This window comes from Lutjanus erythropterus, chromosome 10 (genome assembly GCF_056507025.1).
Source record: "Lutjanus erythropterus isolate fLutEry1 chromosome 10, fLutEry1.hap2, whole genome shotgun sequence".
Classification (NCBI taxonomy): Eukaryota; Metazoa; Chordata; class Actinopteri; order Lutjaniformes; family Lutjanidae; genus Lutjanus; species Lutjanus erythropterus.
In genome coordinates this window covers 35,707,505-35,731,226 of record NC_139326.1, presented here as the reverse complement: position 1 = coordinate 35,731,226, position 23,722 = coordinate 35,707,505, and the positions used below count along the sequence as shown (strand labels likewise).

Here is a 23,722-nt window from a genome sequence, read left to right as displayed (position 1 = left end):
ACTGTATGCCCTGTACCAGGTAGGTGAATTTTTTACGTCAGTGATGACAGACCTGCAGGTACAGAACATCAGGAACTGTTAGATACTGTCAGCACAGAATTTGTCATTTCTGCCTCTTTTGGAATTGGATCTGTCCCTTTATGAGTTTGAATATTGTGACTCATGAGTCATGAAAGGAGAACTTGATCCTTCATTGAAATGTTGACACTTTCATTTTTCTGTTATTAAACTCTACTGTAGCAGCACCAGAAAAAAAACAGTTTTTCATCGACTTTCTACTTTGCAGGAATACAAAACCAACAAAAATTGATATTTCTGGTTTGAACATTCCAAGATATTCTCTTGTTTTCTTACAGAGAAGAAAAAAATTGATACCACTCACTGTTCAACAGATGCAGTAAACGTGCTGGAGCTAGCACGTTAGCTTATCTTAGCACACTAAAAAGAGGGTGGAACATCCAGCCAGGCTTTGTCCAAAGGTAACAAACTCTGCCTACTAGTCAAGAGCAGTTGCAAGACAAACAGCGGAGAGAAAGTTAGTGCCCCTAACCAAGAAAAACAGTCCGGAACATTTAATGGCCAATTGTTGTTTTAATACTTTGGTTTTTGTACAAATTATGTGTGTGTTGATTGGCTATTTCTAGGTCCTTTCTTGTTTCCTTTATTAGATATGCTATGAGCTACACTCACCTATGCTGAAAGAAAAAACAAATTTAAACAAACCTGAGGATGATAAAAAAACAAAATGTTAGCTAGCTCACTAGCATATCTACAACAATCGTTAGCTAGCTAGCTGTAGCACCATACCAGCTAACTAGTGAGCTAATCTATATCAATTGTTAGCTGGCTAGTTAACTAGCAATTTTCTAACATTAGCTAACTTAAGCTATGACTATATACAATATATATGTTGCTTTTACAGGGTCTCCAGCAACATCTTTTAATCAGCTTCAAATTTAGATTTTTCTTCAATGTAGATAGCCCAGCACATAGCATAACTAAGTACAAGAAACAGAAAAGGAGAAAGCTGACTGAGGTTCTGCTGGGTACCAAGCTTTCTCAGCTGCCATTGGAACACAGAGCAAAAAGAAGTGGGAGTTATGAAGCTCTAGAGGGGCTGCTAGAGAGATGTTGTTACCTTTTGGACATGTTAGCTGCTTCTACGCTAGTAACCAGTTAGCTTAGCTTAGCAGAAAGATAGGAAGAAGGGGAAAACCACTAGCCTGCCTCTGCCCAAAGGTAACAAAATATGACTATCATTAGCTCATCAGCTCACTAACTAACCGTTGCATCTTGGTTGTTTCCCCATTTCTAGTCTTTAAGCTAAGATAAGAAAACCAGATTTTGGCTTCAGCAACATATTTGCTGTATAGACAGGAGAGTGGCATCAATCCTCTCATCTACCTGACAGCAAGAAAGCGAATAAGCGTAGTTTCAGCTTTGTGACTGTACACTGCCTTACAACCCACACATCTTTTATTATGTGTATGGCTAAGGCAGGGGAAAGTGTTATAATTAGCATGATTGCTTTGCAATTACCTAGTATCTGTGTGTGGTTTTTCTGTACTGATGTGCTAAGGGAACAATAGATCATGTAACCTCTTGCCATGAAGAAAAAATAAAAGGTTTGCTCACAGAAAACAAAAAGTGCTTGGTGACAAGGGGTGAGGAAATTTCCCTAAGGGTGTAGGTCACACTAAATGGCAGCTAGCAAGGAGGAATCAAAGAGCAGGGTTATTGAGAATAAAGCCCACTTACCAGTCTGTAAGGTCTGCTTTCCCCCTGACAACACTCCCAGAGGAAGAGTTCCAGTTGGGGTCAGGCCTTTGAGTGTTAACACATTCTCGCTTTCCTCCCTGGTCCACAAACAGAACACAGACACACACACACACACACACAGATTACATTTCTGGAAGCAAGGCCGGCAGCACGCACACCTGCTGGTTAAGAGACTGTTCTGTAACTGAGAGGTCAGAAGTTCAATCATTACTGGATATTTAACCTGCGCTGTGCCCACTCACTGTCTTGATAGAGTGATAGGCTGTCAGCCTGAAATGCCTGCAGCCAAACAGCTAACGTGTGTCCTGGTTCTGTAAGTGGGTCAGTGACAACTTGTGTCAATTTTAGCAGCTGAAGCAATATTTCTTAGGATCACTTACGAGCGTTAAGACATGCGTTTTTGTACACTTGAGTCAAAAGGGACTGAGATTAATAACCAAAATGAGATTTTTGCATAGCTTTTATAATGTATTTTAAAATTTTACACTTGACACCATTTCCAAAGGACTCATCTTGAAAATTTTACAAATAAAAGTCAAGTGACATCTATATTTTTCAAGTTTTTTTGTGTGCGACATACCTTTTAAAGGACAAATCTGTAATTTATTTACTGTGATAAATCATAAAATGACCATGATGTGTCATCAGAGATTAAAGAAACATGTTAAATTAAAATAGTTACTTCACTTAACATGAATGCAGCCACGGTGTCTCCTTTTGATTTTTACAATCTGGACTGGAATAACTGATTTGTATGTCTCTTTCAGATATATTAAAGTTCAAATGTATGCAGAACCTTGGCTAACTGTGTCAGTGTCTATTTATGAGTTGTAAGAAATAAACCGTAATCTTGTAGAAGGTGTAGATTTTTATAACTGTTAAATGGAGGAAAATGTTAATGGAGTCTGGCAGGCAGTCAGACAGGCAAGCCATTTAAATCATCATCCAGAGTGTGTATTTTCATAGGATAACTTACGTAACTTCACTTTGTATGTAGGTAATTTACATCACATTTACTTTACACTGACAGACAACTGACTGTTATAAACAGCTGATCAACTTGCAGTGGAGGACTTGTCGTTGCTTGTTATTGTCAGTTTATGAGGTTGTGCACATCCAGCGCTCCTGCTGAGCTCCTGCTGAGCTCCTGCAGTCCACCTGTCTCTGCCGTGTCTGGGCAGGAGAGGGAGAGGGGAATTTTAATGTTAATGTTAATTTTATTTTGTTTTTTTGTTTTTTTTGCATGGCGTGCTTGAGACAATTTTTATTGTTTTTTTTGTGTGGACCCCAGCAAGACTAGCAAAAACTTTGATGAAGCTAAGGGAAATTCAAATAAAGAATAAAGAACCCATGACACTTATAGATCATACATTAAAGAGGATTTCAACCCATTTAATCTACTGTGTATCCCTAAAACTTGCAATATGGACTGCTGGACTAATTTTTGCACATATAATAGGTACGTATTGCTCCTTTAAGCCACTGACCCATATGCACTGGTCTCAAAGACAGGCTGCTCTACATCTTGCCCACTTGCTGCAGTGTGACACGCTAGCAGCAGTGGCATTAATCTGGAATAATGTCTAATGTCATTATACAGTCTAGGTGCATCGTGACTAATCTCGTGCCAGCTCATTAATCCTTGCAGGACAACACTGTGTTTTGAAAAGCAACTTCACTGTGCACTCAACTGACTCCATTCATTTCACCAACACTCCAATGTCTTCCTGGCCCCATGGTGACCCCCGATTCTATTTGGCGATTTGGCCCCCGCCCCAACCACCGAGCTCATTGTGATCCATATATACAAGTACAGGAGTTAGTTATCATGAGAAAGGAAGAGGTACATCAAAAGGCAGAGTGTTAATGACAGGGTCAAACCTGAGGACTGCGAAGACTCGGGCCATTTTCCCCACAGCACGAATCTTGTTCCGTATGACCTCCTTACGCATCGCTGAGGTTCCACCTGGAACAAGTCCAGAACAAGTAAGGTTAAGATACAGTATACTATTCAATACTGCTGTTTACATCCTTTGCTAATGATTGTCTCAGCACTTGCATATTTTCCCCTGGACTGTAGCACTGTTTATCCATCTAGATTTGTTTTTCTGTGTGTTGCAGAGTTTCAGAGATACCTACTTCAGAGATGGGAGATAATGGGACTAAATGGTACTCAGCTTGTGGTGCAGAAAACACCAAAAAATATAAAAATTCAGAATCAGTGTCTCTTTCCAAAAATCATGACCCGGTTACTCAAGATAATCCACAGGCCACGTGGGAACAGATTCATGAAGAATCTACTTTATTTCTGCAGTAGAATGGAATGGAACTACTTTCAAATCTACTGGAACGACATTCGTTTCATTCATTCATTCTACTAGATAGATGGTACTTCTTGCATGAAACTGCTCACAAGGTCTGTGGATTATCTTGAGTAACCAGGTCATGATTTCTGGAAAGAGATACTGCTGTTGAGTTTTCTTTTTTCATGAATTTTTTTGGTGCTTTGAGCACCACTGGACAAGTTCTATTTAGTCCCATTATACTGGACAGAAGGCAGACATCTATACAGCTGATATCTCCAAAGCTCACACAAAAACAGTATAGATGGATAAACAGCACTACAGGTCAGAATAAAAATATGTATTTTTGATCTGGGGGTGAACTGTCCCTTTAAATGAACAATAAATTGTATGAAAGCCTTGTGGAAAGAGAACAAAGGATGAACAGATGATACATTTGAGAGATAATGGTGTGTTTCAAAGCATAGCGGCTGTCCTCCAGGGAGCAGAACTCCTTCATCAACATCAGACATGTGGGACGTTGTGTCAATTAAATGTGTGCCAGGACTCATTTTCAATTCATCCAAATTAAAAACTAAACTGAAGATGCAATTTACAGAATAAGAGAACAGAACCAGAGAGAATTCTGGAGAAAATCAACAACCAAGACAGACAACAAATACGTATTTTTAGACGTTCACACGAAACGTTCTTATCAAATCAAAATGCCACAAGGGACAGAAAAAATAAAAATACATATTTGTCCTCTGGTCTGTGGTTTTATCCATCCATTGGATAGTTTTGGTGTGAGGTGCCTGGTTTTGGAGATATCAGCCACAGAGATGTCGGCCTTCTCTCCAGTATAATGGGACTAGACGGCATGCAGCTTGTGGTGCTCAGAGCGGCTAAAAATAAATATGAAAAACTCAACAGCAATGTCTCTTTCCAGAAATCATGACCCAGTTACTCAAGATAATCCACAAACCTTGTTCTGAGAGGTTTTACGTAGAAACTATTTTCTTTCAAACAGAGGAAGACACCATTAATGTTTACATCCCGCACTGTCACAAGCATGAGCCTCTCCTCAGCGAGTAGATGCACGCTTCCCTCTGCACTGCAGGTGTAGATCGGAACACAGAAAATACTTCCTACGTGACTCAGCTCAGAATAAAGTATGTGAATTATTTTGAGTATCACATAACGGGGTCGTGATTTCTGTAAACTCAAATTCCATCTAGTTTTATTATACTGGAGAGAAGGCACACATCTCCACAGCTGCTGTCTCCAAAATTCGACAGCTGGACACACAAAACATCTAGAAGGATAAACAGGACTACAGGCCAGAGCATTTTTGATTTTGGGGCTGACTGTCAGGCAGTCTACATCATATTTATCATGACAGTCTTACCTTCATATAGGTCATCTCCCTCTGACATGAGCTCGTCATCAGAGCAAATGTTCAGTACATTCACCAGCATCTCCGTCACTGTGTGGGAGAGAGGACGCATTAAAACTCACAGATGAGGCAGAGTTTGTGTGACGCTGCCTGGAGAAGAACTCTCTAATCACTTAATACATTCAAATGTAATTAGATGAAAACCGCCTTTCAGTTCAGAATTGTCTAAAGGGACACATTTATTTAATTTACAGTACGTCTAAACAGGCAGTTGCAGAAACAAAGACCTCAAAGACCAACAAAGTTTCATGAGGACAATAAACTGGTGCTCTTTGGATACTTCATGTATTTTGAATTCATTCTTCTAGTGAAGGGTGAAACAGTCTCAAGAAAAAATCTAAAATACAAGTCTTCTTCAAAAACTATTCAAGGCACACAAAGAAAAAACTAAATGTATTTATTTTACATGGCAAAAAGGGTTTAAAATGACCAACACAGGTCTTCATCAGCGTCAGTCAGGAGTAACTTGCACACCTATGCTGTGATACACTAATGAGTTGAGTGGGAGGTTTTGTTTTTCATTTTCAAGCCAAGGCTCAAGCAGCTTCCTGACATGCTATAATCTAGAAAATGGGCTCTATGTGACTTAAAAGTGAATTTCAAGGTGTTTCGAGAGCGTTATCCAAACTCTGGGCATTTTTCTAACCTTGAAAACATTAAAATTCAAGTGGTTTCAAGGATTTCCAGCACCTGTAAGAACCCTGAGTAAGAGTCTTAAAGCTGGAAAGTCCCCAAAATTCAAAACACATACAATAACTGAAAACTGAATACAAAAATCCTGAACACTGAGTGATCTATGAATTAAAGGCAACATTTTACCATTTAATATTTCACTGTATAATGTGAGTCTTTGTTAAAATGCTACCTGCTGTGTTCTGAATGAGCTGCAGATCAAAACAAAGCACAATTTATAAAATTCACTCCTATGCCATGACTTCATGGAGAAAGAAAATCTCAGAGTTTCTGGGTGAGTCCGGGTCTGTATATTCCACAAAGTCAGTGAACCATAGGCTACGCAGTAAAGGGTTTATTTTTGGCTTTCCATCCACATTTTCCCAATTAAAACAACAAACGTACCTTTCTCTCCAACAAAAGGCAAAGACCATGTGAAGACATCCATAAAGTTGGGCAGCCAGTAAGGGTGGGGTGAGCAGTTGAACTGTCGGATGTTCATCACGTTGTTCTCATATTTTAATACAGCAGCTAAAGGAAAGGGATCAGAGGAAAGATTCAAGGACTACAATAAAAACATAGAAATACAGCTTCAGATTAAGGAAAAAGAAAGACAGAGACCTTTGTTGTTGTAGACGTCTAGGTAATTTGGAGCTGAAAAGATTGTGATTAACGAAGGGAAGCCTGTGGTCTGGCTTTTTCTGTACATCCGATACCTGTGAGACAGCAAACAAAATGACTCATCAAAACATATTCTACATTTTAATATGCTGGGATTTAATCAGAAAATTGTGACCCTACTTACCCCGCATCCTGTGCTTCATGGGCTCTTATTACTGACAGCAAGTTATTATTTACCAAAAAGTCACACACCGCTGAGTAACTGCAAAGAGAAAGAGTAACAGACGTGTTAAAACACTGAGTGGAGGTCAAAGCTTATTCAAACCATTAAAGGAACAGCATGAGGCCACTTATGACTGCGCTGGCTGTTGTTTGCTGATGGAAATACTTTCATATTTATTTTCAGCATGCCGTGCCCTCCGGCCTGTTGAGCTGGGGGTTTAAAGATGCTGAGCGCCCATAGCCAGGCCTCTGGTATTTATGAGCTCTGCTGGTCTCTCCAGAAGCTGGAGACTAAAGCCAGAGCAGACGGAAGAAGGCAAGAGAGCTGACAGGCTCGGCTGGATGAGGGGACTTGAAGGTTTTACCAGCTTTTCTGTCTTACACCGCTCTACTGATGCATTAGTGGGTAGCTCAAGAAAAAATAGTGTGCGATCAACTTTTCATAGATGAATGTCTGGCAAAGATTAACAGTTTCTGACATTTACCACTTCAGTGGTCAGGATTTGTCTGAATCAGCTAATCATAATCCTAGTACTAAGTTTGTCAGTTAAGTCTTTCCTAGGTTCTAACTACTAGAAATTTTAAATTAGTAATCTAGTTGGTAGCATAATTTAAACTTAAAGGCTGTTTTACTGGCACCTTTTACACAGAGATCCTGCAATATTGCTGTCATTGCCCCGTTTTACATTTTCACACTGAACCAAACAACACCGACATAAAGCTGCCCCAGTGTGATTTCAGATAGCATGTACACATTGGGCAACAACATTGCTTTCTAAACTGTATAAATGACATGCTATGGCCGTTGACCTCATTGTCTAATTGATTTAAAAATACAAAAATAATGACAAACGATGATAATGCATCATTAAAACATTATATCCCTGTCCCATTCTGCTGGATTAACAACACCAACCAACAACAGCCCCCCATTCCATGTTCATACATTTTATACAGAAATGCAAGGCGGAATAACAGTGCAACATTCCCACCTTGAACAGGTTGAATGTGTTAATCAGTTTGGAGGAAACATCTGGAGCACTGTCCAATCAAAAGTAACCAACTATAAACAGGAGTAGAATTGAAAATGTCTAAGCTATCTGACGTGATCCGGCAATTCAGTCTAACATAAGACATAGCATTATGTAATATACAAGCACGCTAACATCGGCTTTGTTAGTTAGTTCAGTCAGCTAAGCAACAGTTACACTCGTTGCATAAGGTTGTGTGTGACAAGCTCTGCTCTAAGGCACAGTGTTTTTTGGGCTAAATGCTAATATCAGCATGCTAAAATGCTTACGGTGACAATGGTGATGTTTAGTGAGAATCATGTTTGCCATTTTCTTTGTTAGTTAGTTAGTTAGCATGTTGGCTTACTAATATTTTCATAGGCACAGCTGAGACGGACAGGAATGCCATTAGTTTTGCAGGTGTTTGGTTGCAAAGCAAGCACTGGACAAGGTGAATTTCTGATCTAATGATGAAAAGTTCATCAATATCAGTTCACCAAATCACTTAAGTTATAACAATTTACCCTGAGAGGAAGATGAACATCGGATTTCATGGAAATCCATTCCATAATTCTTGAGATATCAGTCTGGATGAAAGTAGTGGACTTGGTGACTGCCTACTAAAATTAGTTGCAACTAATGCAGCTTGTGTGGTGCAACTTGTTTTAATTTAATGATCTGCAAATCTCCACTAAGTTAACTAGTTAAAAGCTTAAGTATGAATTAAACAGGTGCTGCAACCAGCTCAAGGAAAATTGACCATCTCTAGATGGCTCAATATCTTTATATTCAAGTACTTGTACTCAAACGGTCCATTTTATGTGCTACTGAGACGTGTGCCTATTGAGCATTTCTGAACCTATTTTTAATGAGCATATTCTGATCAGGCTGTTTGCATCTGTTAACCTATTTTGTAAAAGTCACATTTAATGTGTTAACCTATTTTGAACAAGCTGTTTTTATCCGTTAACCTGTTTTGAGAGAGCCATTTTTGAAAGTGCCTCAATAAGCAGTTTGACCTACAAAACACTGAAGCTCCATCCTCTGACCCGTGTCATGCAGCCCATTTTCTGTTTTATTATCATTCATCATCATGTTTGTGATTGGTCAATAAAAATCAGTAAACAGCATGATAAAAAAAAAATCAATTCTTTATATTATAATAAAGTGCTTTGTTGCAGCTACAGAGCTGCAACAGGAGAGATGAAGGCAGCAAAATTGATCTGATACCTGAAAAAGTAAGAGCAGCCTCTGACGGAGTTATGGTTGAAGTGTTCAGTCGTCTTTTCACTGCCGTAGTCCTCACCGGGATCGGCCCAAATCAGGTCACACATTGGCCCAAATGCTGGAGGCTCTTTAAACCTGTCTAACTGTTGAACACAAAACACAAAAACACATTTATCAAGTTATCTGGGTATGATATTATGATGCTATTTTCAGCTTCATGTGTCAGTGACTAATCACTTACTTTCCTTATGTCGTCTAAGCAGTTGATTTCTGGTGAGAGTCCGCCATGTACACACAGGAACTGCTGGTTGAGCAGGGCAGCGAGGGGCAGGCAGTCAAAGGCCTCCATACAGGCGTCATACACCCGTTCAGAGTATTTAATTTTACCTGCAGCAAACACACAGCAACAGTACAAAACATGGTTAACTATTGTAGCTCAACTAATTTTTAAATAACCTCTAATTCTTTTGGAAAACAGAGCCACAAACTGACAAAACTCTGTCGTATCTGCTTATATCGTAGACTATATTAAGGTTTGTCAGAAGTGTTGTGAAGAAGTAGCACAGCTCTTCTGCCAACAGGACGCCTGATGATCGTTTCCAGGCACTTTCTGCAGTGTCACTTGCACAACACCGCAGGTCAGATTAGGGCAGGAGGAAGTCGAGTCCTTATAGGGCAGGAGCAGCCAGAACACAGCCAGGACAGGACAGTACAGTGTGGGTGGTAAAGACTGAACAAATCAGTGCTCCAGTACTGAGTGAGTACATCAAGTCACATAGCAAAGTCTGTGAATTTAAGCCCTTGACTTGAAATGAGCGCTCCTTTGTCATATAGCCTGTGGAAATATTCTGTCTCTTGCAAGCAGTCAGTCATGGTTAAAGTGATGAGTGTCACAACTCACATTTGCACTGGTTCTTTTCCCCCCTTTTTAAAAGATTAACAATAATAAAAGAAGGCTTTTTACTGAGGTAAAATGGAACCGTCAAACAGATACTGTCAGAGAAACGAACCGATCCTGCAGACCATGACCTCTGCTGACCTCACCAGAAAAAGAATCAGTCCTATGTAGTGGAACTACTTAAAAAGCAATTGATTTGATTATTCTAGTAACAAAAGGTTTAATTCACATTTGCAATTTTAATAATTCACATAATTAAAGCTCGATGCTCACCATCTATGTATCAATACAACAGAGCTGGGCTATATATCAATATTATATCAATTTTGTGATATTAGTCTAGATATCATGTTAGATTTTGGACATTGTTATATCATGATATGATATAAGTGTTGTTATTTCTTGGTTTTGAAGGCTGCATTACAGTAAAGTTATGTAATTTTCTGATCTTTCCAGACTGTTCTATTATTTGTTTTTACCTCAGTATTGAAGTATTTGGTCGAATATACTGTGATATTTAATTTTGAACATATAATACCAATATAAAAATACTCCACTACAAGTAAAAGTTATGCATTCTAAACCTAAGTAAGGCAAAAGTATGCAAAACTTACTTGAAGTACTCATTGTGCAGTACAGTTGTCCCTTCAAGTGTTTACTATATTTCAAGTTGTTGGATTAATATTACAGGTGCATTTAAGTGTAACTTGCATTTCAGATGTCTACGTTTGAGCTAATTTTAACTTTTTTATATCCTGCAGGGTAGTTTAACAGTAATGCAAATGATGCAATATATGTTTGTTTGGTATTTGAGAATTTACAACATGTTATTTTAGAGAAAATAGAGAATATTTTTTATATGATATATCGCCCAGCCCTGCTGTATCTATTTTCCTCCTACCCCTAACATTAACTGAGCATTAAAGGGACTTGTTCTAAAACCACATGTCCTATAGATAACTCCTGTACTAAAGCAGGTCAAGGTCAGGTCAGATATCTCTGTTGTGGTCACACTTGTAATCATCTTGAACTACAATACCTAATCTCTTGGACAGATCTGGTCTAATGTGATTCAGTGTGATACCACAGTGCTGAAATGATTCATCAGTTTCATCAGCAGCATTTAACATAAACAGTATCAAGGAGCAGGGCACTTTCCATCATTAGATTTATTTCACTCTTCTCTCCTTCTACTACATGTGATTTTTCTGTGGTTTATAAATATTTAGCCTCAGCAGCCAGCTGATGGGGAAGCCCTACAAACTCAAAATAATTGATGATCACAATCCATTAAAAAAAAAATGATTATTTTTCCCACCCCTGCTGCTTTATCTGCTCATTTAGTTTGCACACATACTCTTGCTGAGTCATTCCCAAAGACTGGGTTGGGACTAAAGCTGTAACAACTAATTGATTATTAATTAATTATTAAATTAATTGCCAACTATTTTGGCTTTATGACAGTAAACTGAATATCTTTGGGTTGTGAGCAGATTACTATTAATCAAGAAAGTAATCAAGCACTTAATCGACTATGTAAGTAATCGTTAGTTGCAGCCCTGGTAGGGACCCACAGGTGAGTCACAGGAGATTTTATTTGGGTCCCCAAATAAAAAAAAAAACACATGGACAACATTCTGCAAATTGAAGGCTTATATCTGCAGTACATCTTTTATCAAATCATATTGAAATATTTTACTGTAAGAAGGAAAAACTAAGAGCCTATATTGTTGTCCCGTTGAGAGGAAATAAAAACTGAGCCTAAATACAATTACTTCTTATTTCTGAAGTTTTAACATGTTTTTAATAAAAGTGCCAAGATATATAAGGGGATGCAGAAATGCCAGCAAAATGGTAAGGAACGTTCACAAATATTGTTAATTGGGTCATGATGGTTCATCATTTTTAAAAAGTGTGTAACCCTGGAAAAAAAATTTGGGGAAACACTGACTGCTTTACTGTGAATAAAAAGATTTTGCTCTCTTAGTATTACACCCCGCCTCCAACGACCATCACCTTAACCACGGAAAGGTTGCACAGTGTGCTATAACACACTTTGCGTGTGTGTGTGCATGTGTGTGTGTGTGTGTATGGGGGTGTGTGTGTCGGTGTGTGAATGAAGTGGTAAGTGGGTGGAAGTGAGGGGGGTAGGGTGTGTGTGTGTGTGTGTAGTGAGTGAAATCTATTTGCAGCTGGCAAGGTTGTCTTCGTTGTCTGCCAAAATGTCTTTGTTTCTAAGGCTGCATACTAATGCCTACACACCTGCCTCTCTCTCTCTCTCACTCACACACACACACACACACACACACACACACACACACACACACACACACACACACACACACACACACACACACACACACACACACACACACACCCAACTGTCCCAGATTGAAATCAGTGTGTGTAACTGTCTGAAAAGCATCAGCAGCATGCCTGGCTGCTCTCCATGCTCCAGCAGTTCATCGTCTGCAACATGAAAAGGAAAAGGCTTCATCTCCTATGCGGAGTGTGTAACGCTGATGAACTGCCACATCTTGTGACGGGACTTCCTCATCCACCAGACACTTTCTGACAAACATGTCCTACTTAAGGGGAGTTAGTCGATTTATTAACAGTCAGTCACCTCACTGGCGTCATCTCTGGCATGGAAATACAAATATTTCTCACATTTTGTCGTTCCTGAATCCTAATTTCTGCCTCATGTCTGTGGAAATATAAAGGATGATAGTGACTGCAAGAGCAATCCTGCACTCACACTGCAAGGACCATGTCATACCCTTATGTCAAGGCTTTGTCTGAAATGTGAAACCTGATTGATACAGGCCACTCTGAAGTGGCACAGAAAGCGTAGGAGCACATTAGACTGGCCTTCATATGGCTGAGAGATGCACTGCACTTACATTCCTGTTTGAAGGTGAAGTACTCTGTGAGGTGCCGGCACTCGTGGTTCCCACGCAGGAGGAAGAGTGTGGTGGGGTGGTTGATCTTGAGCGACCAGAGGTAGAGAACACACTGGGATGGAGAGACAGCGAGGGGAGAGAAAATGTGGCGTGAGCGGAGGAGAAGGGAAAAGACAAATGAGCGCACTGACGATTTATGCACAGACCTTGAAAAGTCTCAGCTCTGAAAGTGCTTGTGGGAAACTGGTTTTCAGTTTCCCGAGCTCCCTTCTCATTAACACCACATCTCAGCATCTCAAGGACTAGTAAGAATGTGACCATCCCTGTCTCTGTATAGCAGACTGTTTGCTGTGGACAGCTCTGATTACAGACACTGGAGGAACAATAAAAATCATTGTTAAATCACTAAAATCATTTTAAAATGAATATTTTTTGTCAATTAAATGTGTGCCAAATATTTCTTTATAAGTAACCACCTAATAATAAGAATAATGTACAGTGAGCAGGTCATTATTGTGAAATAAACTCCTTCAGGATGATTTATTGGAACTGGTTATTTTGCAGTACTTGACAATAACATTTCGAAAAATTGGCAACTAATTCTTGGTTGCCATCAGTGGCAACCACTGTTTAACATATAAAGAAATAGTTTGCATGTTTTGCAAACAGTGAAATGTGTATCCTAAAATAACTTTAAATTTTAATATTTGTTGCATAAGTGATATTCAGATATTACTGTTACAGTTGGAACTAGAACCAGACAACGCTGCATTTGTTGCGTGACTGGTTACTGTATACTGGACACTGTATACTGGACACTGTATACTGCATGCATTTTTGATCCTGTATGTTGAAATTGTACACAGTGTTCCTCGGTTACTTATTTTCATTCTTTTTACACTTAATATTTTTCTTATTACACTTATATGTGTATTTCACTGTTCAGTGGCATTCAGAGTGGAAAGCAAAGGAAAGAATTTTGTACAGAGAAACTTGCTTTTAACTGTGCACATGACAAGAAAAGCTCTGCCTTGACTTGAATTAAGATGTTGGACTGTCGGGTGAAAAGTTAAATTAACCTCGTCAACATCACAAATGAATGTGCAAATTGATTCAACTGACAAAAAAGAATCAGATGAATCTGAATGGAAATCAGAAAGGAAATTTGAGGGCGAAGTATTCCGACATCTTTGACCTGGACAGAGAATAATACCACAGAGTATGAACAACACCTCAAGTTCACTAGTTCAAGGTAGCACATCCAAACAACCACGGGTTACTGTAATAAAGCCTTTCAGTCACATTTTCACTTTTAATCTGACATATCACTGCATGGTATCTTAATTACTAAAAACTTGAGCTGATGTCTGGTTTGCTGTCTGGCAACCACATCCAAAAGTCAGCATTAAACACAGTTGAAGTATTTTTTCTATAAAATGTCAAAAAACACTAAAATATGTGGTGTCTTAAAATGTATTGTTTTGTTAGACAAAAATATAAAGCTATTCAGTTTATAGTGACATAAAAGAGAAGAAGGAGCAAATGCCCACATTAACAAAGTTAGAACCAGAGAATGATTGGAGGTTTTGCTTTAAAAAACAACTAAAATCATTAACTGATTATATAAATAGTTGACTAACAAGTTTTGGCAATCAACAAATCTATTAAAATTTGCAGGCGGAGAAATAAAGACTCATGACTTGTGGTTAAGCAGCCACATTCTAGCATGTAAATCTGCAGAAGAACTACCAAAGAGCACAAGTCTTTTAAATGAACAGGAAAAACTCACCTTTCATATGGAAATCAAATCAGCGCTTATAGTATGTATAGCCAGTTGAAGAAATGAATTCCTTAGTGCTATATTGAATGAGAAAGCTGAATTCTCCTGCTGCAAAATCTGTTGTTCTGCATCCAGTGATATCACTGGCAGGCACTGAGGAATTTATTGCTTCAATTGACTGCATTTACTATCACATCCACATTAGAAAAGCTGAATTTTCCTTTTAAATAACTGCAGTAAAACAAACTTTTTCAAAAAAACCTTTTCAAGAATAAAAACACATACTCCCACACACTTGTCTCTGCTTTGTATGTCTGCGTTTTCAGTCTGACCGTGACCTTGAGCAAGGCAAGCAGCGACAGTCTACAGGAGATTTTGAAAAACAGAACCAAATGGGTGGCCTGTTGGCTTAGTTGGTAGAGAATTTGCCCCATATACTGAGGCTGTGAGTCTCTCACCCACGGCCCTCTGCTGCATGTCATTCCCCCACTCTCACAAATACAATTACCTGTGGCATGGCATTGAAAGATTTGGGTTTTTTTGCTCACAAACTCGTCTCTTCTGAGAGGCAAGGCAATGTTTTCCTGCAGCAATATTAGAGGTTCTTATTTAAAGGGACAGTTCACCCCAGATCTGTTGTCGGGCCTGTTTTGTAGAGCTATCGGAGGTAGAGATGTCTGCTGTACTTTGCAGGGCAGCTGGATTTGCAACATCACTCAAAAATCCATCTTTGCCAGATTTCCAAGTTATCTATTTGTATGCAACAAAAGTAATGCAACCAATCAGTGTCCTAGGAGGGACTACTGGCAGCTAGAGGCGTGGTTTTGGGTGTCACAGCAGGAAGAAACTTCCATGGAAGTGTTGATCTGATCAGTTAAAGTTAGGCACTGTTAGATGTGACAGACAGATGGTTCATCCAATCACCAGAGGGTTTTTTTTGAGAGTGCCTGCCCTTTTCCAAACAGTTTCCTAGGATGACTTCCCAGATGGTTTTGTGTGACAACCCATCTGGTGTGTCATGTTAACGTCTGCCTTCTCTCCAGTCTTCGTGCCATGCCAAGGTCTGTCAATCATCTTGAGTAAACGGATCATGAATTTTGGAAAGACACACTGGTTTTGAATTGTTCTAATGTATTTCTTGGTGCTTTGCAGCCGAGTGACATTTAGTTCCATTACATTAGAGAGAAGGCACACATGTCTACGACTGGTATCTCCAAAACTGCAATCCACACCAAATAAATAGATAAAAAGATAAATAGCACAATAGTCCAGGGGAAAGATATGTATTTTTGACTTTGGAGTCAACTGTCCTTATGAAAAACAAACAAAAAAAACCCCTATGATAAGCAGAACAGCATTTACAATCCAAATGAACTTGCTTTCTTTTCAGAGAGGGCACTGCTCAATAGCTGCCATTTGCCACTCTCAGCCCACTCTTTTAACATGCACCAATCACGGCCTGCTATTAAGTCACTGGAACAAGACGCCAAGGTAACCAGAGTCAGCAGGTGTGTATTCACCAAAGTGACAATGCAAAAAAGCAGGAGTGTGGCAGCCAGGACTATGTTGTATTATTCACTTCCATTGTCAGGAGGAATACTGAACTGTGAAGTGTAGGTAAATTTGCAGCGGGGGCTGTCGCTGTGACTTGATCTCTCGTGTGCGGAGGCGGAGAAAGGGACATGGCTCAGAGTGACTCGGAGCTGACATGGGTTTTAATGAGAGCCCTCTGCTCCTCTCTTAGCCAGCCGCTCTGTGTTCGAGCCTGGGGTGGGAGAGCCAGACAAAGGAAACGGCACAAGGCTTTGTACGGCAGACATGAGCGCTGGACACCTTCACCTCAAACCCACACCCACACCCACACCCACACACACACACTTCAGCTAGTGCCTGGTGTGTATGGGGTCTAGGTTGGGGCTAGGAGAGTTAGTCCACAGACACACTCTGTTGGATCAAAGAGAATTTACTAAGTAGATAAAGAAGAGCTTAGAGAATGAAATGGATTGCTCACATGCACTGAATTTAGACTTTGGCAAATTGCTGGACTGCAAAGGTAATATGCCACTTCAACAGGCACCAGCGATTCTTTATGTTACCAAGGCAACGACATCCTGATATCCATTTTCCTATATCTGTCTTATGTGTTACTGAAGTGAGCTCTGTGGTCTTCTTTTAAATGCAGAGATTTTTCAGCCCTGCTAGTGAGAGCAAACAGCAAGAATCTGATGTTTTTAGGACAATGTTTGGTTTTGTGGTGACTTCACAGGCCAAGCTGCTTCCTCTGATATGCTGAATTACTCATACATTCCATACAGACTATTCCATATTGTAGGCGTTTTGACGAGAATCATATATTATACATATATTTATATCTAAAAAAAACATGACTAGGACTGTAATTGCCTGAGACTTAATTCATAACGTTCTAAATTAACATTTTTTGGCATGTCATTCTGTCTATTTAAACTCAGTATTTCTGCACAGTTGCAAAGTTGACAGACTGAACACTGCTCAGTCAGAGCTAACCAACAATGAGCAGCTGCTGTCAGACTCTCCTCGTCCGTGAAACACTGGAAACACAGAAGCACCGGAGACACACAGAATCCTCTGGAGCTTTGACAGTCACGAAAAGCATATTTGTCGCTCTACTTGAAAAAGTTCCTGTGCTTACCTGTTTGTGTGTGTGTCGGAGAAGGACTACGATACATCGCCATAGGCCCGCTGTTTATCATAGGATCATTATGAAGGGGGAGAATGTACTCAGACAGTGTTTGTACAGCCGTCAAAAGGGCTAAAACTGACAATTACTAAGGAGAGGAAATTCCTGTGATGGCTGTTTCACACTTGCCAACCCCACTCGAGGGCAGGGGGAGGTGGGCCACTCTGATTAGAGGGCATTAACAAAAAATGTTATTATTTTATTAAAAAGCATTAACACCAGCATTTATGTCTTTCATCACAACACAGATTATAATTTAGTTTACAGCACAGAAAACTTGTTTAAATGCCCTGTACCCCTTTAATAAATTCTGTTCAGTGCATAAACTCGTGCACTCTTCGACACCAATTCCAGCATTTTAGGGTGTATCTGAGGCATTTTCGAAAACTGGAATTAGCATTGGAGCAACCAGTTGTACAACTGATCCGAACACATGTGACCCAGACATTTCCAATAACTCTAGGGGTAGAAGAAAAATGAATGAATCGATGCATAAAAGTCAATAATGGGAAATTTAAAACCCAGTTCTTAACACTATGATCATTTGTAACAATTTTGTAAGACTGGGCTGGATGTTCCTTATAGCTGAACCGATTGGATGGTGACATGTAAGGGATGTAAACATGATTTCAGTCTCAACTAGGTTACTTGTTCAATTTTGATGAGGATTTCTGAGTATGAGCAACTGCAGATGGATACAATGCGACCCACTGGCTTAAAAGCTAGCATATGGAAGTATTTTGGCTTTTTGGCTTTGGAAAATGGACCTGGTAAGTTTTGTCTAGTTAAACTAGCTATGGATCATTAGAAATATGCTGTGTTTTAAAGTGGCAAGTAATCACCCAGTGAGAATAAATGAATCATGTATACAAATCAAAAATTTGATGCACTGATAATAGCTTTATGATCTTTCAAATACAACATCTTCACTGCGGTCAAAAAAACAGTCTGTAGCACACAAAGGGAAGCACGCACCTGTATTAACAGGGCAGTCTAGCAGCAATCTAACAGCACCATAAATTTCCATTTATTCCAACAAAACTGACAAGGAAGATGATTTAATTTGTAAAAAAGCTGAACTCATTTAATCTGATGAATCACATCTTTCATGTTGAGATTTTGCTCAAAGCTTTCAACTGAAGTTTAATTAGAAAACTTCAATAGAAGCATTTAGAAAAAAGACATTCTGTGCAGCCCTAAACACGACAGTGATGACAGCAGTATGTACGCTCTCCTCTCTCTACGCACTCCTCTCTGATCACATCCATGCTTCAGCTGCAGTGAGTGGAGGAGCTGGAGAGTGACACTGATAAGCACTGTGTCTCAGACAAGCCGAACTGTTATTCAAGTGGAAAAGAGGTCACTCACCTCTTTCGGGTTGGGAGTGTTTAAAGTGTCAGTTTTCTATAATAATACATGGAGAAACAATTCCAGCTCCCATTGTTGAGGTCTTTGGTGGACACAAACTCTAAAATCATTCCCTATGCTGTTTCAGTCAGCCCCTTTCATCTGTGACATTTCACCCACCTCAGTGTAAAACCCAGCACCCATCAAAATCCCCCACAGGGTGGTCAAAATGTTAGCATACAGTGGTCTTGTTGACTCTTACATCCAGCCCACTCCACACCACCCTGACAAAAACAACCTTTGTTTTCTACTTCTCCTGTGCAAATATTCCTGAAGGCACTGCAACAATTAAGTTGTTGATGAGCACGTCTTCAGGATATTACAACTACATAATTAAAGCTACTACAGGGAGTTTTTAACTGGTTATGAAACAGTCTCAATTATTTCTGATGCCTCTATATGACCTACATAAGTGAACAAGACCAATCGCAAAAAGATCGGCTATTTCTGTGTAGTTATTCTTAATGACTGCCACTAGGTCGGAGCCTCTGCAAAATCAGATGAAATGAGCTTGTGTTTACATTTTCCCAGCCAATGTTGCAGCGAGTTGCAGGAGGATGTTTTTATTGAGATAATTTTAGTTTTGACATTATGTTTTGTGGTTATTATGGTGGGAACACCGCCGCTTTTTTTAGACAGGGGTCTCCAAAATCAACAAAATATGAAAGTTCCTCGTAGTACTTTTAACTTAACAACAACAGATGAACCAGGACTGCCTAAGAAAAAACATATCTCATGTCATTTAAGAGAGAACTCCACTCTTATAACACTGTCCAACTCTCAATAGACAGTTTAGAAACAAAAAGGATCAAAACTGACACATCAGAAGTACAGATATCATCTTTTATATTTAATAATAATAACATTTTTCATCCTTGTCAAAACCTGGCACAGAAATGACCCACAATGCAACTCGGCCACCAACACTTTGTTTAGCCATTTGGTTTTGTTATTCTAGTAGCAGCTGATGTAGCCTGGAGCCACTTGAGGCAATTTATCAGATTTTACAGAGTTCACTCTGGAGCCACAAAAGACTTGATTAAACCTTTTGAAAAAGTCAAACTCTGTGAGAAAACAGCATTATAATGAGGTACTGTAGTGCTGCATACATGACCTGGTGTAAGAATCTTGTTCTCCAGATGAACAAACAAGTTTGTTTGCTTCAGACCTCCATAAATATTACATTATCACAATTTTATTTTTATTTTTTTCAGTGGACATGAAAACTGCAATGCAAAACAATGCAATCGCAGTTTCAGTCAAAATGACTGCAGTATGACTTTTTTTTAACCAAATCGTGCAGCTCTACTGTCTTCACATACACAGTCGTACTCCCAAAGACCAGCTAGCCGACTTGGATGTGTAACATTAGTGGGGTTCCCTTTCAAAATTCCAAACCTGTACTGCACTGTAGTGTGCACTACAAGTCCTCATGCTCCGCAGTGAGTGCTAAAATCAGAAGTCCTTTGAAGTATTCACAGGAACAAATTGAGTTTGATATGTGTTGAAGAATACTGATGCTGAGCCATCTTGAAGTTCACACTACTCCCACAGAGTAACCTATTATTTTTTTTTTGTTTTACTAAGCTAGACCTGACACTATTTCATACCATCTGGCACAATTTGTTGAGGTTTTTTTTTTTGTCAGAATAGATGCTGACATAGTTATCTATGTTCAGCAACTTTAAGATTTCGCTACTATATTTTTAATTTTAACTAGACGATCTGATGATCTTGTTTTAGCTAATTAGTGCATAAAGCAATGCTCATCCATTGAAAGTATGATTGTTGGAAGCATACTAATACGGGTGGACAGAAGAGGAGAGGATTACACAGCAGTAGTATTTTCCATGAACGTTTTGATACCTTTTTTTACCCATGAAGCTGGGTCACCTTTGTAACTGCCATACAACAGCTGCCACCCTCCAGCCAGAGGTCTCATTAAGGGTATTGCAGTTTCACTTTGTGCAGCCAGTTTACAGCTCTCTCTTCCAATCCTCTTATTTTTAACCGTTCTAATAAGCATGTATGGACTGTGCCCTTTGAAGTTGTCACTGAAATACAACTTCAGACAGCAAAAACCCATTTGGTCAAGAAGCACTGAAGATCCTCAGAGCAGCGCTGCAGCAAACCTTGAATTTTAGCAGCTATTTTGACCATCTTAAAGTGGCAGTCTAGAGGATTTTGGTCGTGGTTAATTTGGCGGCACCTGTGGTTACTGGTGGTAACAGCAAATGCAGTAAAATACTACAGGTCACTGAATTCTGAGAGCAGCAAAGCAAACTCTTGTTGTTATAATAAAAAAGTCAGGTAGTAACAGGCCTTTTTCCATCATTTTGCAAGCAACTGTGATCTGATTTTATGCTGCACACGGCATGAGTCTGTGAACAGCAGGGCACAGTGAAAGGAGTCGGTTACTACGCTGAGAAGCTGGAGGTGTGCAGCTCCTGATTGTTCCAGTCCACCATAAACTCAATCCCCATTGTGTTACTTAATTAGGAAACATACAGTGACTTAAAAGACTTTTATTTAAATGAATATCTTCTGAGATTGCCACTTAAACCATCCTGAGAATCAAAACGGGACACACACAGTTAAGTTTATCTTTATCTTATTACATCAACTCTGCCCTAATTCACACGCAGCACACTAGGATACAAGCAGCAGAGAGTCAGAAGCCAAGAACACACCAGGAAGTCAGACTAGATTATGATCTGACTCATTCAATGACAGAAGTACAGTGAAAACCTGGAGCTAAGCTCAAAATAAAGAAATAACAATTAACACATGATCACACACAGGTACACTGAAACATATCACACTGTTCAATGAACAATATTAAAAACTTGGCTTGCTATGTTATTGTGTTAACATTTCAGTCCATCTTAGCTATAGTATAAATGACAAATAGTTAACATTTTCCACTTCTAGTATGAGTTAATTTAATAAAGTAAGAAATGGAAAACATGCATGGAAGGAAAAATCTAAAGAACTAGTTTCTGCTCAAATGAAAAAGGATTTTTAATACAACACGACATTGGCAAAACTGCATAAAACCCTGAATACTGTGCATTGTTACACCCTCATATTACAGCTTGTCCAACAAATAACAGTATGAATATGGTTTTCTCTCACTGTTAACAAAAGTGAGAACTCCAACATGTTAAAAAAAAAGTTTATCCACGCTTGTAAAAGCGAAGCAAACCTAAACATCTACTTTGCAATTGTGTTACTGTGTTATGTATTCAAGTGTAAAAGTTTGCAATGTAACCCAAATGCTCTTTTTTAATGTAACTGGAAAATAAATTATTACTGATAAATAACATAAAGAAACAACAACTTACCTCAATACTGAAGTATCCTCGATCTACGTAGTCTCCGAGGAAGAGATACCGTGTGTTACTGGGTGATCCCCCCACTTCAAACAACTTCATAAGGTCAAAGAATTGGCCATGGACATCACCACATACTGCAAAAAGACAGACACACTGCTGTTAATTGCTCTTAGAGGAGATTAAAAATAGTTTTCTCAGTCTATACATTTCTCATTTTTCTTCTCAGATCAGGTTTGGATTCAGTCAGCAAGTTTTAAGTTTCAAGTTTATTTCATAGCACTTTAAAAAGCACAAAACTGGTTTTGCACCAAAGTGCTTCATGAAGACAGACATGTAAGTAGGACCCATATGGATACAAGCACACAATTATGCAAAATTATATTCATCTCTTACAAGATGAAACACAGTCAACACAGTCGTGTTTTAAATTATACTCTAAAATAAGAGCTCCTGTTATTTCAATAGATACTGTGATATGATAGCAAACTGTAGACATCAGTGTTTTTATGTAACAGTTTTGTTCAAGTGGAGGACATGACACTTAAGAAAGATCTAAAGATTGAACAGTCTTAATAAGGAGGTAATAATGGTTCACAATTTTTAGAGTGTGTTACAGATGTTGATGGTGCATGACAGCAAATCCTCACAGTTAAGAAGCTGGAGCCAGCAAATGTTTTGCTTGAAAAATGACCGGATCAAATTGACTAATCTTTGCAGCTCTTAACACATACATGGCAAATATTTTAGAATGCCAACATTAGTGTCATATATGTGCAAATGAGAGCCTTTAAGACAAGGATTTATGATTTGTGAAATGTGCAAAAAATAGTGTAGAATTTTCTGTGTTTGGAAAGTTCATTCAAAACAACTAGCATCCTCATATTATCTCTGCAAAGACAGATTATCTTACTGGCTCTGACCCGGGTTTAGCCTTGGGCTTAATGATCCTGACAGCTATTGCAATAAGAGTGAGCAGGAACTGTAATTTTTGCATTTCATTTTCACTGTGAAAAATATGTGATTTTTCCTGAGATCTGTACCCAACAAGAATATGATTTGTAGAAGAACAAACCTGCAGCTCCTGTTTTTTGGACTTGATCATACTGTAATTCTGATAATTGTTTGATTAACTGTTCAGCCCTAGTACAGCCTTACTAATAAAAAATAAATAAAGATTATACTCCCAAGTGCCATCTGTCCTGTCCAACAGATGACAACAACAGCAAGATAATAGTGGCAGCTTCTCAAACTACAGAGAGTGTTTTTATGTCCAATTTTCACTAGTCCACATTAGCCATATTATGCGAGATGAGTAAGGGAAACTGAATAGCTGAGTAACTCATATTTACATATCAGCTTTTTCTTGAGAGCTGCTTGGATCTGAGGGTGCTGAACTTCGGCCATGCAAAGG

At 39.0% G+C, this 23,722-nt stretch overlaps 1 protein-coding gene across 4 annotated transcripts in view; it reads right to left on the bottom strand.

Annotated features, from left to right (window-relative positions):
• The window catches only part of ppp3cca (protein phosphatase 3, catalytic subunit, gamma isozyme, a), a 39,611-nt gene that overhangs the window by 6,087 nt on the left and 9,802 nt on the right, over window positions 1–23,722 (bottom strand). For 3 of the 4 annotated variants that reach the window (XM_084729191.1, XM_084729192.1, XM_084729193.1), the window contains exons 3-12: window positions 22,321–22,445; window positions 13,071–13,182; window positions 9,511–9,656; window positions 9,273–9,412; window positions 6,995–7,072; window positions 6,811–6,905; window positions 6,595–6,720; window positions 5,470–5,547; window positions 3,661–3,745; window positions 1,759–1,856 (exon numbers count right to left, since the gene is read on the bottom strand). In XM_084729191.1, the coding sequence (XP_084585317.1) occupies window positions 1,759–1,856; window positions 3,661–3,745; window positions 5,470–5,547; window positions 6,595–6,720; window positions 6,811–6,905; window positions 6,995–7,072; window positions 9,273–9,412; window positions 9,511–9,656; window positions 13,071–13,182; window positions 22,321–22,445 (1,083 nt within the window). The remainder of the gene's footprint in view (window positions 1–1,758; window positions 1,857–3,660; window positions 3,746–5,469; window positions 5,548–6,594; window positions 6,721–6,810; window positions 6,906–6,994; window positions 7,073–9,272; window positions 9,413–9,510; window positions 9,657–13,070; window positions 13,183–22,320; window positions 22,446–23,722) is intronic. The other variant, XM_084729194.1, reaches the window with a different exon arrangement.